The sequence below is a fragment of the Xyrauchen texanus genome, chromosome 16 (assembly GCF_025860055.1).
Source record: "Xyrauchen texanus isolate HMW12.3.18 chromosome 16, RBS_HiC_50CHRs, whole genome shotgun sequence".
NCBI classification, from domain to species: Eukaryota; Metazoa; Chordata; class Actinopteri; order Cypriniformes; family Catostomidae; genus Xyrauchen; species Xyrauchen texanus.
Genome location: NC_068291.1, coordinates 15,834,185 through 15,851,299, shown reverse-complemented (window position 1 = coordinate 15,851,299; position 17,115 = coordinate 15,834,185). Strand labels below are relative to the sequence as shown.

General features: G+C 38.4%; 1 protein-coding gene across 2 annotated transcripts in view; it reads left to right on the top strand.

The window, feature by feature from the left end:
- The first annotated feature begins 1,560 nt into the window (after positions 1 to 1,560).
- The window catches only part of slc25a21 (solute carrier family 25 member 21), a 152,135-nt gene continuing 136,580 nt past the window's right edge, over positions 1,561 to 17,115 (top strand). For both annotated transcript variants that reach the window (XM_052146139.1, XM_052146138.1), the window contains exons 1-2: positions 1,561 to 1,709; positions 1,939 to 2,019. In XM_052146139.1, the coding sequence (XP_052002099.1) occupies positions 1,953 to 2,019 (67 nt within the window). In that variant the 5' untranslated portion in view covers positions 1,561 to 1,709; positions 1,939 to 1,952. The remainder of the gene's footprint in view (positions 1,710 to 1,938; positions 2,020 to 17,115) is intronic.

Sequence of the window (17,115 nt, the reverse complement as noted above, 5' to 3'; positions counted from 1 at the left end):
TCCAATTTTGGTGAGCTCTTGCAAATTGTAGCCTCTTTTTCCTATTTGTAGTGGAGATGAGTGGTACCCGGTGGGGTCTTCTGCTGTTGTAGCCCATCCACCTCAAGGTTGTGCGTGTTGTGGCTTCACAAATGCTTTGCTGCATACCTCGGTTGTAACGAGTGGTTATTTCAGGCAAAGTTGCTCTTCTATCAGCTTGAATCAGTCGGCCCATTCTCCTCTGACCTCTAGCATCAACAAGGCATTTTCAGCCCACAGGACTGCTGCATACTGGATGTTTTTCCCTTTTCACACCATTCTTTGTAAACCCTAGAAATGGTTGTGCGTGAAAATCCCAGTAACTGAGCAGATTGTGAAATACTCAGACCGGCCCGTCTGGCACCAACAACCATGCCACGCTCAAAATTGCTTAAATCACCTTTCTTTCCCATTCTGACATTCAGTTTGGAGTTCAGGAGATTGTCTTGACCAGGACCACACCCCTAAATGCATTGAAGCAACTGCCATGTGATTGGTTGATTAGATAATTGCATTAATGAGAAATTGAACAGGTGTTCCTAATAATCCTTTAGGTGAGTGTATATATAAGTTATATAAATGTTCAACCATTTTTGATCTCACAAACATTTCACAGATTTATAGAAATGTATCTTTTTATATTTATTATTTAATACTTCTCAACTACAGATTATTATTTATTTTTTTGCAGACTTGCAGTTAAAAAGAGGTAGTTTGTTTAGGCTATTCGTTTCCACTGGTAAATGTAACTTTTCTTCAAAAAACATTAATGAAACAAAGTATCCCTAAAGAATACCTTTTTGTGTTGTAGTTGTGTAAAATGACTTTTTTGAGCGGTTTCAATAGTCCGAGAGAGAGATGGATTACATCAACACTCTTGCTCTTCCTTGCATTACCGGATGTCATCCTCGAATTTTGCCACCTGAATTTCTCATCCTGTATGCAAAAACATGAATATTGAGACCTGAATTTCATGACCTGAAATCCACACCTTGAATAATATAAACTTGAATTTCACAACCTGATTTCTTTTTAGGTGAATTCACACAAAATATTTTTTAAATATTTAAAATTAACAGCAACATTTTTTCGATAACATCAAATTACACCCAGTCTTTTTTCACGATCATGTATTCGGAGGGTTTTCAAATTCAAGTTCTGTGATATAAAAATGACGCTATTGACACCTGTGTGAACTCGAGGGTCTTCACATGCACCAAAATGACCATGGTTAAAATTAAGTGCAAAAATAGCTAAAACACATTTAATTACTTCGGAGCAAAAGGTCTACCATAATGTTTGCAGATGCCATTTGGTTTGATATCTGATACAATGAAATTCATGCATTTTTAAGTGTAGCATTAGTGCCCAAATAGGCCTACTTAATTACAGACCACAGCAAACAAGCAATAGCTTATTCATTGTTCTTTTTCGTCTGTAAGGCTCGTAGGACAGAAAACGCTAGCATTTGGCCAGTGACTATGACCCCAGTGTGTACACCTCATTCAGAGTTAAAATTAAACCGCATTGCTTGGGAGCGCGCGCGAATCTCGCCCTCTTTCGTTTCAGCTCGCGCCAGCACGCCGCGTGTCAGACGAATCAGCGTCGAAGTCCTCCGCGTTCACGTGCGCTGAATCTCCGCAAAGAGTGGGACAACAATAAACAATTTGAACTGAAAATACCATCCTAAAGTAAGGGCTAAAAAGAGACACCTTTAGTCCGCAGCACATATCATATTACTATGTCCACGTTTGAACTATAAATAGACATTCCTTTATCAGTTTAAACTATTTACTTGAGCCGAATTATTAACAAAAAATATATATAAATCACAAAATAAGATTAAGTAATATGTTAAAAGGGTGCCCAGAGAATTTGTTATGCCAACGGTGCTATAACAGTTTGTTTTTCCCCAAACAGACCAGAAAAAGAAAATGACGTCTAAAAAGCAGAGTTTACTGAGAGAGGCGTCTCATCAAATCATTGCAGGTGGATCAGCAGGTAAGACTTAAGAGATAAAAATAATTTCTCTTTCACACAGTTTTGTTTACAAACTCTGTAGCTTCGCGCTTCTGTTAAACATTTAACACCGGTTAGCAAACATTCAAAGCTGCGTTTACGTGTGTAACGTGTCCTTTGTCAAATGTTCTCTTAACTTTGGCTGGATAAAGAGAAGAAATGTTGCTGTAAAAGATTTGAAAGATTCAAAGAGTCCTTCAACCACCGGATGTCTCACTTGGATTTTGGAATTGGACGCGGGATACACACGAGCACTTCAGTAGTTCCGTTTGTAAATCGTTCCTTTGTAGTTCTCTTTCCACATGTCTTTAAGTGTAAAATAATTACATTATGGCATTAAAAGATTGCTTTAGTTTATAGATTAACGGCTACTTCATTTGAGTTTATGAATCGTGCGTGGAAAAGTCATAGAAAACGGACTCGAATAGCATTGAAGAAGGGGATTAGCCTATTATTTTGCTTTGTTTTTACATTTGTTTCCTACATAAAGTGATGACTGTTTTTTGTCGGGCATTCACACAGGACGTCTTGCTGCGTTCTAAAACAGCTAGAAGGAGCGAAGCGGAACAAAACGCGTCCTCTTGCAACTCAGGGTTACACACACAGACAGACAGACAGACAGACACAGAAGAAAGAAAAGAAGACGCAAGAGCCAAAGTTGCGTCTAACACGCATTCTGTAGGACTATGTTATAAAAAAAAAATAGCGGACGCAAGACGCGTCGTGTGTGAACGCCTCCTTAAAGTCTGCATTTGTAAACTGCAGCAATGCCAACTGCATTTTTTATTTTTGCGTAGGGCTTCAATATGTGTTCTGAGCTTGACAAAATGACCACATCTTTGATGAGCAGGGTCCGTTGTGGTAGCACTTTACTCAGCTTTCTGTGCCATGAATGTCAGTCTGCGTCTTCATGTTTACAGAAATATGTGGCTCAAATTCACGGGACTGAAATGACACTAACTATGGAATACTTTTACAGGCTAGAACTCAAGCATTGCATAAATTAAGAGTTTGTACTGTTTATGTCAGACAATTTTAATTGCCACAATCATTGCACAGAAAGGCTTCATGTATTAAGCAATCCTTTCTTTCTTTCTTTCTTTCTTTCTTTCTTTCTTTCTTTCTTTTCTTTCTTTCTTTCTTTCTTTCACCCTCCAGCAGCCTGTTAACTAGGCTGTGGAGAGAGCAATGTTAATTTGTTTGTGACTGGTCAAAGGTATTCAATTGGCTTCTTCTAGGCTTGGAATGGTTTCATTTTCTCAAATGAAACACAGAGTTAATGTCACTGCTGTGTGTTTTATATTTCCTGCCAGGACTCGTTTTATTTCACAGCCTGTCCATGCAGACATATAGGGAGAAATTGGGGCCTATGGTGTGTGTTATAGTTTACAGTTGTTCAGTTTGTAGACTACACTGTAATTACATTGAGAAAGTCTTATCATGTTAAGTCTTTTACCACAAGGGGGTAGCATTGTAGCTGACATGGTAGAAGAAACTTTTAAAGTATCTTTGGTGCACTTTAATTAGACTTGGTATGTTTGTTGTTGTTTTTTTTTTGTTGTAAATGTTGCCATCATCCTTAACCCATCTGTTAAATGTGCAATTTAAATAATTTCTCAAACTTTTGCATCAAAAACAAAAAGTGTGTTTACATTTTTGTTAACAAAGCCTCTTTGTTCTTCAGTTATTTGTGTTAAATCAGGCTCAGATTCTTGTTGGGTTGCATGACTTCTTTAGAAATACGATAATATTTACTAACATGCGTTTATTCAGGAATTTAGGAAATTCTGCCTCCATTAGCTGACTCGTTAGATGATATGCAGTAAATAGAGTTGTGAAAAATGGGCCCAAATTAATTCAGCAGGATATTGCAAACTTTGCATTTGCTCCATTGATAAAAAAGAATAGGTTATTTTATACATTTTCATAATGGAAACTTATTTTCTTTTCTTCATTTATCTTGGTTTTTGTCAGAAGGTCTGAAAAAATGGTCAGATGTTACCTTAAGTGTTTTTAGTATTCATTTCCTCTCCATGCCCCTTTTATGCAGAGTAATTTGGTAAGATTTACACAGAAATGTTTTAGTTATGATTAGTTTCTGTGTAAAAGTATCCGCCGACTGCAAATGGAGTGTGACGGGCAAAGACAGACAGGCTAAGTATAATTTAACTCAGTCCACCCCTCCGCAACAGACCCTCACTTAAAACGCACTCAGACCTCTCTCGCTTTAATTGGTTTGAAACTGTGAAATAAAGTTTAGGCAGCATCGAACAAATAAATTCACAGCCTCAAACGGGAAGAACAAGAAAAGAAGCATAAATAAATAAAGGCAAATGAGAGGGTCACCCTGAAAGGAATATTCGCTGACATTAGATGTATGCCGCAAACTACTTGTTTCCACTTCGGCTCACGATTGGCCACTACAATCAGAGCTGAATTAGGCATAATATTTTTTTCCAGAGACAATTGTACATGCTTCAACAGGCCTTTGATTGAGCTCCACTTGGACATGTTGTGGACAGATGTTTAGATGACCTCATGTTTGAAGTAATGTTGATTTTGGAGGATGCTTCTCTGTGCCTCCCAATAACCATCTTTTACCACACACACACACACACACACACACACACACAGGACATACTAAGTGATTCTATGAAATGCACTTTTTCATTCAAGCTCTAACGATAATTTTGCAGTTAAGCAATCGTAGTATCAGATAAGAAAAGATGACTGTGTTTGTAATATCTGCTCTTCGATGTTTTAAATTTGGGGCAAAAAAAAAAAAAAACTAAATTAAACCATAATAAACTTTACAAAAACAAACAGAGGAGATTTATTGACTGCTATGACTAATTACCGCTGGAGGAAATGTGCAGGATCATAATGTCACAAGAAATCAGTTGACTGCAACCAGGCATGAAGTATAATTATAACATATGCAGCAAGGAGCATAAACTCTGCAAACAGATCATATACCTCCCACAGGTACATGCGCTAGAACCCGGGACCAACCACATAATTACTCTTAATATCATGTGATCAAATGCATACAATCTGATGTAGCTGTACCGGTGATAAAATATTGCCCCTTCTGATCCGTATGTCTACATCCTAAGTAGGGAAGCTATAAAAACAACTGTTGAACTACTGTTTGCATGTGATGTGGATTGTCACTATTGAATCCGCTGTGTGTCAGATTGGGAGGCCTCTCTCTTGAACGGATGAAGTTTAGTCTGCTGGAGTAATGTACAAGTCAGCCAGGGACTGGGGACGATATCTTAATGACATGATTTATGAGTGTCGCATGCTAAACTTAGCAGAGGAGCCGGGACAGATGTAGTCTCTACTGTAGACTGCGACACACACAGACACACATACGCATGCATATTCTACCCATCATGCATGTTGTGTTGCTGTAAGCAATAAGGATAATTGCAGTGTTATGGTAAGGGTTGTGTGATTATGATTGTTCGACATGGGAGGCTGTCCCTGGGCCAGTGCTTGTTCTTGTTTTCCAGGGGAAATGATTAAAATAAGCCCATCAGAGCAGAGGGAAAAGTTGGCTTTGAATTGGCAACAACAAATACAATATGGTCTATTACCAATCATAAATACATAATTGATGTTAATGCCAACCACATCAATTTTTGATAAAACATTACATTGTTTTTAAGTGTTTAAAAATGTGCTGTTGGGGAATATTGTGTATGTCAAGCAAATTTGCTCATTTTGAAAATTTATTTTAAAAAAATGTTTAGAGAGGAGGTTAATTTTCTCGATAATGAAATTGTGGCATTTTTAATGTGAGGTTGTTATCTCTGCCTGTAGAGTAGACATGAAATCAAAATTGACCCAATTTACTTTATTTATAATAGGGATGCACTGATACAATATCTTGTCCTGATAATGTTATCCAAATATTTTGAACAACATCTTCTGATGTTCTGGTGGATGTGCATTTTTATGCTACCGTGTTTCAAATCACTGATAATTAATTACACAATTTTGAAAGAAATGTTTCAGAGTACTGGTCTCAGCTATAAGCAAAAAGCACATTCTAAACTCACATGCACTGAATTCTGAATAGCCTCCTTTCTGGCTCACATTAAATTAAGATTGACATTTTTTTTAGGTTCTTGCCTCACACAAACTGAATTATGAATGATGAAGCTTCTCCCTTTTTAGCTAAAGCAACCTCCTATATGACTGCATGCCTAGGAATTTGTTTGTTTGGAAATGACCTTTTGAATGGCCTGCGGCACAGACAAAGAGTTAATCTGTCACATCAAAGAGCTGATCTGTACAAAAAATGTACTTACAGGCAGAGTTTGTGTGCAGCTTCTTTGCCTTGTCCGAAGTGAATGGAGGAGGGGCGAAAGCTTGAAGGATGATAACCTGAGCCCTGTATGGAGTGGTCAAAATCTTGGGATGCAGCCTTTCCTGGGATTGAGAGGGGCTTTTGACAAGCCCGGTCCAAACTCTAAACAATAGTCACCGACTAACAATGCTTGAAGGTCCCCGACATGTTTAACTGAAACCAAAGTGAGAAGCAGCATAGTTTTAAATGAGTATGCATAAGCTTGCTGTATCTAGTGGCTCGAACAGGGAACTTGTGAGCACCTTTAACACAAACACTGAATCCAAAACAGGGACAGTCAAGGAAGTCTCAGCCATCTTGCACCTCCTAAAAAGTTTATGACAAGGTGATGTCTGCCTACTGTTGAACTACCCAGGTGGTCATGTCCAGTCGCCATAGCAGTGACTCAATTTTTAAGCTTTTTAATCCAAGAGAGATGCGTTTTGAGTCGACACAAAGGGAGCAAACAAACGATCCAACCACTGTGAGGGTGTACAAATCTGACAATGAATCAAAGATTGGTATCCAGACTACGAATCTAGATGATATTGTGGCTCTGAAGGAGAACATTTTTATCAGATAATCCTTGTGCTCTACCTTAAATACGCATGATGTCCAATAATTGCTCCTATCGGCCGATGTTTGACCGATACATCGTGTGCACATTATTCCAAATGAAAAAACTTAAGACTTTTTAATGTTTCAAAAAAATTTAATAAGTTGGTCTGCCTCTGAAATGCTTCTTTCCTTTTGGCTGAATTCACCTAGGCAAGAAGTAATGTTGAACAGTCATTGTTTAGGCTTTGTTTTTTTGCCACTGTTTTAGATAATGCCACCCTTCTGAAATCATGTCAAAAATGAATGCTGTAGTTTAAATCTGTTAACATATATGTATTAGAGGTTGCAGCAATAGAGAAAATAATGAAAGCTTTTTCAAAAGAATTTTTAACATTTGGAAACATTTAATGCCCACTTTTCATGATCCTATATATTCCATTTTGATCAAAATCACTTAGCGTCCTTTCTTTCCTTAAAATAAATAAATTAATAAAAATATTTATGTTAATTATTTTGTTTCTCTCAGAAACACATCACACTACGGAAGTAAAATGGGTTTTGAAAGCGGTTTCATGTTGACTTTAAGTTTCATATTCTTCAAACCTTTCCCACAATCCCTCACATTAAGCATACAATCTAGTGGTCTGACAACATGAAAACACAAACATTTAATCAAGGGAAAAAGTCACTGTAATGTCAAAGATTTCCAAAGAATCGAAACTAGGAAGACGCTTACAGTCATACTAGACAAACACACTGTATCACATGCATTACCATAATACAGCACATGGCAGCAATAACATAGCTGGAAAGGAAACTGTCTAACAAGCAATGCTTAATTGAGCACTTAGTCTAAGTAGTCAAGGGCCATAGTTTGAATGACCCAGTAGGAAAATGAAACTGCATGGTAGATGATACTGCGTGTGTGTATACATGTTTTTGCATGTAAGCAGCATTCACTTTTTCTTGGATTCGTGTCCAGTTGGCTGTTGTCTGACCTTGTAATTAGCTCAGAATACTGAGAGGTCCTTTGGCTGGGCAAGAGCTTTTGATTGAGTTACCACAACATTGTAATAATCAAAAAGTCTTGTATTAAAATGTTTCCATAAAGCATTGTCTAAAAATAATCTCCTAAAGACGTTTATTGTCTCATCTCTTCAACTTGCTGTTTAAATTCACTTCTCAATCCACTGTGCTATAATTTTCTTTACCGTGGCAGAAGGCTTTGCTTGGCTTGACATAAAAAAACACTGTCCCATTTAAAATTTATATTGTCTGGAAACCTTTGGTGAATCTCTGCCCAGAGTTGCTGTTTTTAGCAGGTCTGCTGTCTCGTTTAAAGGATAACTAAACAGCTTGGAGGACTTTAAAGTAAAAAACATCACAGATCTAGGTAAACAAGTAATATCTTTTTAACTGAATCTAATTGAAGAAACTAGATAAAAAAAAAAAACATTACAAACCTGGTGATTTTATTCAGTAAAAATGCATGAATTATTATTAGAATTATTAATATAAATAAACATAAGTATTGTCAAAAACAACAACAGCAAAAAATGCTCTAGGGATAGAATACGTGATTTAGGGTTATCCTGTCTGAGTAAATAAAGTACGGTATACATTCATGTGCACGCACTTTTGTGTGTGTGTGTACATATACACCGATCAGCCACAGCATTAAAAACACCTGCCTAATTTTGTGTAGGTCCACCTTGTGCCGCAAAAACAGCGCCAACTTGCATCTCAGAATAGCATTCTGAGATTATATTCTTCTCAACACAATTGTACAGAGTGGTTATTTGAGTTACCGTAGACATTGTCAGTTCAAACCAGTCTGACCATTCTCTGTTCAACTTTCTCATCAACAAGACATTTCCGTCTGCAGAACTGCCGCTGGATGTTTTTTTTTTTTGGCACCATTTGGAGTAAACAATAAAAAATTGTAGACAATTTTTGTTGTCGAATAGTTGTTTGATCTCATTTAACGTAACATGTGATCACATTATGACACGCGAGAGCAGCACTGCAGTTCGTGCCTGACTTACCATGCGTTCACACCAGAGGCGGTGAGAGCGTCAAATCGACCGGAAGTCGTTCATTTTCAATGACAGCCAGCGTCTCTCGGTAGCGAGAAGCGGCGCGGCGAGTCTTGGGCGGTGTGGGCGTCAGATGAAAATTCAAGTGCAGTCAACATGAGTAATGAGCTGTGATGCTCTCGCCGCTTCTGGTGTGAACGCACGGTTAGGAGAGGAAGAATTTCACACCTCACAGTCCATATGCACTCTAAACTTTCTAAACATCTGATGTAGAACGCAAAGTATGAGGGAATTATAATACCAAAATACAAAATAATTAAAAGTGGAGCTAGAGCTGCCGCTCCGCTGAAGCAAAACTTTATGAAATTTCAAATAATACGGAAACGGTAAATGTAAATAACTACAAAGTCCAAAACTGGCATTTCTATGTGTGGTCAGAACCTCTTCTGTGAGTTGCGTGAAGTGTCCCGATCTAAGGGGGAGAGATTGAAACTGGACCCGGCTGATGCACACTCTTGTAGCGGGGATGCTCATCCCTTGAGCGCGCATGCTTAATCCAGCTAGATTATAACATGATGGCTCACGGCTTATTGAATCGTAATATATGTTACTGTGCATTTCTTATCGTGAAGGAAATTGGCAATATGCATTTTTATTAATAAGAAAGTTTGTTTTTTTGTGAGTTAAAGATGAAGAGAAAGGTGAGAGAGGTAGTCTTTGCCTCATTATACGCTTTTTATTTTTAATTTTAAAATTCTTTTATTATTTTGTATCTTGTTTTCCAATATAAATATCTAAAAATCCTTTAAAACAACATACATTTACTTTTTCTGCAAGCGCGCCTAACTGTACACACGCGCAAGTTCTTTTCTGCACACGCGCGCGCAGATCTGCACACACGCGCAAGTTCTTTTCTGCACACAAGTCGCTTTTGACACTCAGGGGCGGGGCCCAATCCTTTTTGTTAACAAATGCTATTGGCTGCTGACTAAATACTGTATTGATTGGCTGCATCTCTTCGAATCTCTCGTGATTGGCTGTTGTTGGACGAGAACCAAACTCCTAAAATGGGGGTGCTTCAGCCGACTTCAATCTCCTCAAAAATATCTGTCTGGCAACCATCACACTGGTCAGGACCCAATTCTTTATGTTTTTATTCCCCACATTGATGACCTCCACATCACCCAAAACAATTTGGGGCAAATTGGAGTGCCCAACACGTCACACAAAAAACTCTGAACCTTCATCCAAAACCCCTGGATATCAACAAACCACCATAAAACATGGGCCGTGTTTCCATTCTCCGATTGGCACTGCCAGCAGGTGGGTGTGTCTTTAAGAATCGATGTATAATCTTGAATTGCGTAAGGCACACCCTTTCATCTCTAGGCAGATTTGACGTTTTTTAGAATCTTAGCCCACACTCATCCTCCAATTCCAAGTTTAAATCTTTCTCCAATAATTTCTTGATAGAAGTTAAAGCTCCATCCCAAACTGTGAATTAGCAGAGAATTAGCAACTGATGCCTCATGACCTTTTCCAAAAGCAGTAATCACCATTCTGAGTTTATGCCACTTTAAAAATAGTACAGAGCAGGTGGCTCAGCTGTATCACCTTAATAACTGAGATCTAGGAATCCAGAAATGTTGAACCAAATCTTCAAAAGATCTCAAAACCCTGCTCTCATATAGGTCACTGAGTGTATTAACCCCCCTCACAATCCTCTCTGACCAGCAGAAAGGGGACTTATCAATACATAATTTAGGGTCCAGCCATATTCTTGTGTCCATACTGAGTGCAAATGCGAGAAAACGGGGTGTAACTTCTCAGATTAGTTTGATAGAAAGGCTTTGCAATGGCGAAATATGGGCAAGAACTTTCCATTCAATACAAAACAAGGTAGGGGCTCTCAGGTGGAATCGACCAATTAGCAAAATGTCTCAGAGCAAATGCATAATAATAATAAAAAATTTTCGGTAGGCCTAGCCCAACTTTTTGATCGGCCTATGCAATTTATTAAAATGTAATCTAGGACACTTACCATTCCAAATGAAGGACTTTGTTATGCTATCAAATTGCTGGAAATAAGAAAGGGGGCCGTCTACATGGAGAGATTGTAGCAGGTAGTTGAATTTTGGAATACAATTAATTTTAATAACATTAACATTCCCAATCATTGATAAATGTAATGAAGCCCACCTGCTCACATCACTCGAAAACCTTTTTATTAAGGTGTCAAATTTAACTCTAAATTTAACTAAATCACACAAATTTGCTCGGATTATAATGCCCAAATTCTTAATGCCCTGTTTGAGCCACTGTAACTGCAGTATGGCAGAATGCTGTCAGTGCTTCAGATTTAGACCAATTGGCACCATATCCTGAGAACTTAAAAAAGGTATTAATAATTCTGTGAAGGCAAGGCATAGATCTAATGGGTCGGAGACGAATAATAAAATATCATCTGTGTAAATCAAAAAGCTTATGTGCCATACTTCCCGCCACATCCCTTGGAAAATCATCCTCCTTTCTTATCGTAGCTGCTAATGGCTCCAAGGCAAGACAGAACAATAATGGGGAAAGAGAACAATCCTGCCGGGTGCCACTATGCAGAGTAAAATAATCTGAAATGAATCCATTTGTTTGTACAGCCGCCACCGGATGTCTATAAATTAACTTAGTCCATTCAATAAAAGTGTTCCCGAACACATATATTTCCTTAACCTTAAAAAGATAATCCCATTCTACCATATCAAAGTCATTTTCAACATCATGTGAGATGGCAGCTGCCAGAGGCTGATCATTCACCACTGACCACATGATATTGATGAAACGCCTAATGTTATCAGAAGAGCTGCATCCACGAATAAACCCCTCCTGATTTATATATATAAGAGATATCATAACTTAATCGGTTATCCAGGATTTTTGACAATATTTTTATGTCTAGCTGGATCAGGGAAATTGGACGGTCACTCTTATACTGAAAGGAATCAGACTGATCCGGGCTTATGTCATGGTTGGCAGAAGCTTCCCATTCTTTAAACTTCTAGCATGTCTTAAGCCATTCAGCCCCGAAGCCTCGCTTGTAGGCAAGGCAGGCAGGTGGTTTTAATGTTGTGGTTGATCGTTGTGTATATATTTAACTCAGCAAAAAAAGAAACGAAGAGCGAAGAGCCCGGATCTCAGTCCCATTGAGCACGTCTGGGACCTGTTGGATCGGAGGGTTAGGGCTAGGGCCATTCCCCCAGAAATGTCCGGGAACTTGCAAGTGCCTTGGTGGAAGAGTGGGTTAACATCTCACAGCAAGAACTGGCAAATCTGGTGCAGTCCATGAGGAGGAGATGCACTGCAGTACTTAATCCAGCTGGTTACTTTTAATTTTGACCCCTTCTTTGTTCAGGAACACATTATTCAATTTCTGTTAGTAACATGTCTGTGAAACTTGTTCAGTTTATGTCTTAGTTGTTGAATCTTTTTATGTTCATACAAATATTTAAACATGTTAAATTTGCTAAAAATAAAAGCAGTTGAAAATGAGAGTGTGTGTATATATGCATGTATGTGTGTGTGTGTGTGTGTGTGTGTGTGTGTGTGTATACACTCACCTAAAGGATTATTAGGAACACCTGTTCAATTTCTCATTAATGCAATTATCTAATCAACCAATCACATGGCAGTTGCTTCAATGCATTTAGGGGTGTGGTCCTGGTCAAGACAATCTCCTGAACTCCAAACTGAATGTCAGAATGGGAAAGAAAAGTGATTTAAGCAATTTTGAGCGTGGCATGGTTGTTGGTGCCAGACCGGCCGGTCTGAGTATTTCACAATCTGCTCAGTTACTGGGATTTTCACGCACAACCATTTCTAGGGTTTACAAAGAATGGTGTGAAAAGGGAAAAACATCCAGTATGCAGCAGTCCTGTGGGCTGAAAATGCCTTGTTGATGCTAGAGGTCAGAGGAGAATGGGCCGACTGATTCAAGCTGATAGAAGAGCAACTTTGCCTGAAATAACCACTCGTTACAACCGAGGTATGCAGCAAAGCATTTGTGAAGCCTCAACACGCACAACCTTGAGGTGGATGGGCTACAACAGCAGAAGACCCCACCGGGTACCACTCATCTCCACTACAAATAGGAAAAAGAGGCTACAATTTGCAAGAGCTCACCAAAATTGGACAGTTGAAGACTGGAAAAATGTTGCCTGGTCTGATGAGTCTCGATTTCTGTTGAGACATTCAGATGGTAGAGTCAGAATTTGGCGTAAACAGAATGAGAACATGGATCCATCATGCCTTGTTACCACTGTGCAGGCTGGTGGTGGTGGTGTAATGGTGTGGGGATGTTTTCTTGGCACACATTAGGCCCCTTAGTGCCAATTGGGCATCGTTTAAATGCCACGGCCTACCTGAGCATTGTTTCTGACCATGTCCATCCCTTTATGGCCACCATGTACCCATCCTCTGATGGCTACTTCCAGCAGGATAATGCACCATGTCACAAAGCTCGAATCATTTCAAATTGGTTTCTTGAACATGACAATGAGTTCACTGTACTAAAATGGCCCCCACAGTCACCAGATCTCAACCCAATAGAGCATCATTGGGATGTGGTGGAACGGGAGCTTCGTGCCCTGGATGTGCATCCCACAAATCTCCATCAACTGCAAGATGCTATCCTATCAATATGTGCCAACATTTCTAAAGAATGCTTTCAGCACCTTGTTGAATCAATGCCACGTAGAATTATGGCAGTTCTGAAGGCGAAAGGGGGTCAAACATAGTATTAGTATGGTGTTCCTAATAATCCTTTAGGTGAGTGTATATATACAGGTATATATATATATTATATATATATATATATATATATATATATATATATATATATATATATATATATATATATAAGTTTCCCAAAAGTTTGGAATAATGTACATATTTTGATCTTATGGAAATAAATTTTCTTATTTTATTCAACAAAGTGGCATTCAACTTGTCACAATGTATAGTCAGGACATTAATAGCGTTAAAAATGCAATGAAAAAAATAAAAAAATGCCAGAACTTCTTAAACTACAAAGAGTTCTCATCAAAAAATCATCCACATGCAGCAATGACAGCTTTGCAGATCCTTGGCATTCTAGCTGTCAGTTTGTCCAGATACTCTTCCATGCTTCCTGTAGCACTTGCCATAAGTGTCTTGTCGGGCACTTCTCACACACTTTACAGTCTAGCTGATCCCACTAAATCTCAATAGGTTTAAAATCCATTACACACTTTTCCAATTATCTGTTGTCCAATGTCTTTTTCTTTGCACACTCTAACTTTTATTTTTGTTTTTCTGTTTCAAAAGTGGCTTTTTCTTTGCAATTCTTCCCATAAGGCCTGCACCCGTGAGTCTTCTCTTTACCTTTGTACATGAAACTGGTGTTTAGTGGGTAGAATTCAATGAATCTGTCAGCTGAGGACATGTGAGGCGTCTATTTCTTGAACTAGAGACTCTGATGTACTTATCCTCTTGTTTAGTTGTACATCTGGTCTTCCACATCTCTTTCTGTCCTTGTAAGAGCCAGTTGTCCTTTGTCTTTGAAGATTGTAGTGTTCAGTTTTGTATGAAATCTTCATTTTTTGGCAATTTCACGTATTATATAGCCTTCATTCCTTCATTCTTTTTTGTCATTTTTGACCTAATATTGACCTTAACACATGACAGTCTATTGCATACGGTGGCAACGCTAAAACAAAATCAAAGACAATGTTAAGCTTAATTTAACAAACCAAATAGCATTCAACTGTGTTTGATATAATGGCAAGTGATTTAGCTATTTAATATGATTACTCAAGGATAAGGTGTTGGAGTGATGGTTGCTGGAAATGGGGCCTGTCTAGATTTTATCAAAACTAACTTCTTTCAAATAGAGATGGTACTGTTTTTACATCAGTAATGTCCTGACTATCACCAAGGATGCTTTATTACAGTAAGTACTTTTATAATGTTATGATTTCTATTTAAATAAATTCTGTATTCCCTTAACTTTGTTCATCCAACAATCCCTCACTTATGCAATGACATTGAGACCCTAGTCATTCTCACAGTTTGTTAAGATATTGTTCAGATTACGTTTTATCATATGCTTTCTCTAGCACTTCTCATTACTGAACACTTATTACAGACCTTACAATCAAATCTTTCTAACAAAAGCTCAAAACCTCAAACTTAGACAGAAATGTTTCCTTTTGGCCATTTTAAAGCCAAAATTACTTACAAGTATAAAATGATTTGTAAGAAAGGCAAGTGTCAATACTTCAGCAACTGAAAACAGACACCGCATCGCACAGAAGAATCAATTTATTTAAAAAGAAAAAAAATCATGGTCTGCTTTACATATTTCTAAGTGCTGTGCTCGTGTGTGGTGCTACCTCAGTGACAGCAGGTCTTTTTGCACTGGGAATGCAGGCTTTTTCAGTGTGCCACTCTACTTTTCGCTACCAGTTTTGTAGCAGGGAGACAGCGCTTTCCACTGGGTTAACTAACTCAAGATGAACTGTGCTTGGGCAAGAGCTGAAATCATAATGTGATTTGTTGTGCTTGGGAACCAATTTGAGGCTCTTAGGGAGAGATCTGGGCCCGGTCTCCCGCTTCTGTGTTTGGTGAGGAGACCTTAATTAGAGAAGCTCAGATTTATAGACACTTTTGATTATGGCTGATCTTGAGTGGTAAAAGGATGACATTGCCTAGGAGGGGGACATTGGCAAGGGCAGCCGCACAATTTGATAATGAGAACCAAAGCTGAGAGGAAAGGCTTGTTTTGAATTTGTTTACACATTTATTATCCTTTCAAAAGGAGCGCTTCATTCAATAAAATCAAGACAGACACAGATGTCACAATCGAGAGGGAACGAGAAGGGACGGGCAGAGAAATGAAGCAGTTTCCATTATTAAGTTTGAAATAAGGTCAATTATATAATGGAATAAAGATATAAAAAATTATGTTGGGTCATGGAAAAGTGCCCCAGTTTTATGTCTTGAATTCCTGTTCCTCATGTTACTGAGTGGCACTGGGTGGGCACTGGCAGGGTAATGGGAGGGGATTATGGCACAGTTTTGATGCTGATTGGTTCATAAACTTTCCTAGCGTGATTGACAGAGTCCAAATCCAGAAGAAGATTTGGCAAGAGCAGCTTTTTATAACCAAACAATTGTACCACCAGAGTTGTTTTAGATTGATCTGATCTGTGATTATATACTGACTTTGAGGATTTTTCTTTCCAGCTTTTTTGAAAAAGGCTGCATTGTACCCGGATAACCATGTCCACTCAAATTTTTGGTCAGCTTCTAAATCTTAGGCTGTCATAATATTATAGTAATTACTTTGCTCTACTGATTTTACGCCCCCTCTTTTCTGTCCCAATGGAGTGTTTGTCAGTCGACATGCTTGCAGTTACTTGAGCTCCAATATAGGTGGCAGTAGAGAGCTATTTTGAAGCTTCACGCCCTGGCTTTGCTCCTTTCCAAGCATTATAAATCTTTCAAGGCATGACGTTCAATATGGAGGTTTTGCAAAGCTTGCACAACAGAACACGCTTAAAATGTTAAGCTCTTTATAGTAGTAGAAAGGTTTTATTTAGTTATAATTATGTAGGAACATTGTAAAAGATGTAATTTAATCCTGATATGGAAACTATTTGTGTACAACTGTAGATGCGTTGTGCAACAGAAGTGGTTTGGAAAAATCCACATACTGTTTGTAATTTTCCTTGCAAATCCTACTGACTGATTTTCTGGTGGTGTCATATGAATTTTCCATCACCTCAAAAAATGGTGAAATCATGACTTCCTGTTTTTTTGTGTCCTTGTATTCCTCCTGCTTTGATTTCTATGATGGCTTTTGCCTCATTCAGAATGAGTCTCAGAATAAGAGGACTTCAAAGTCCCTTCTGGACTTTAGATGACGTGATTAAAAAACACTGATTTAATTTCCCACAAGCGGAACCAGCCAGTGCTTTAGCTAGCATACCAAAAGCACTCCAATCTGTCATTTACCCATCTAACAGTTGAGCAACACCATGGCAGGTGGTACAGGTCATCCTAACCGCAATCTGACATGGCTGACCAGTAAATTTTTTT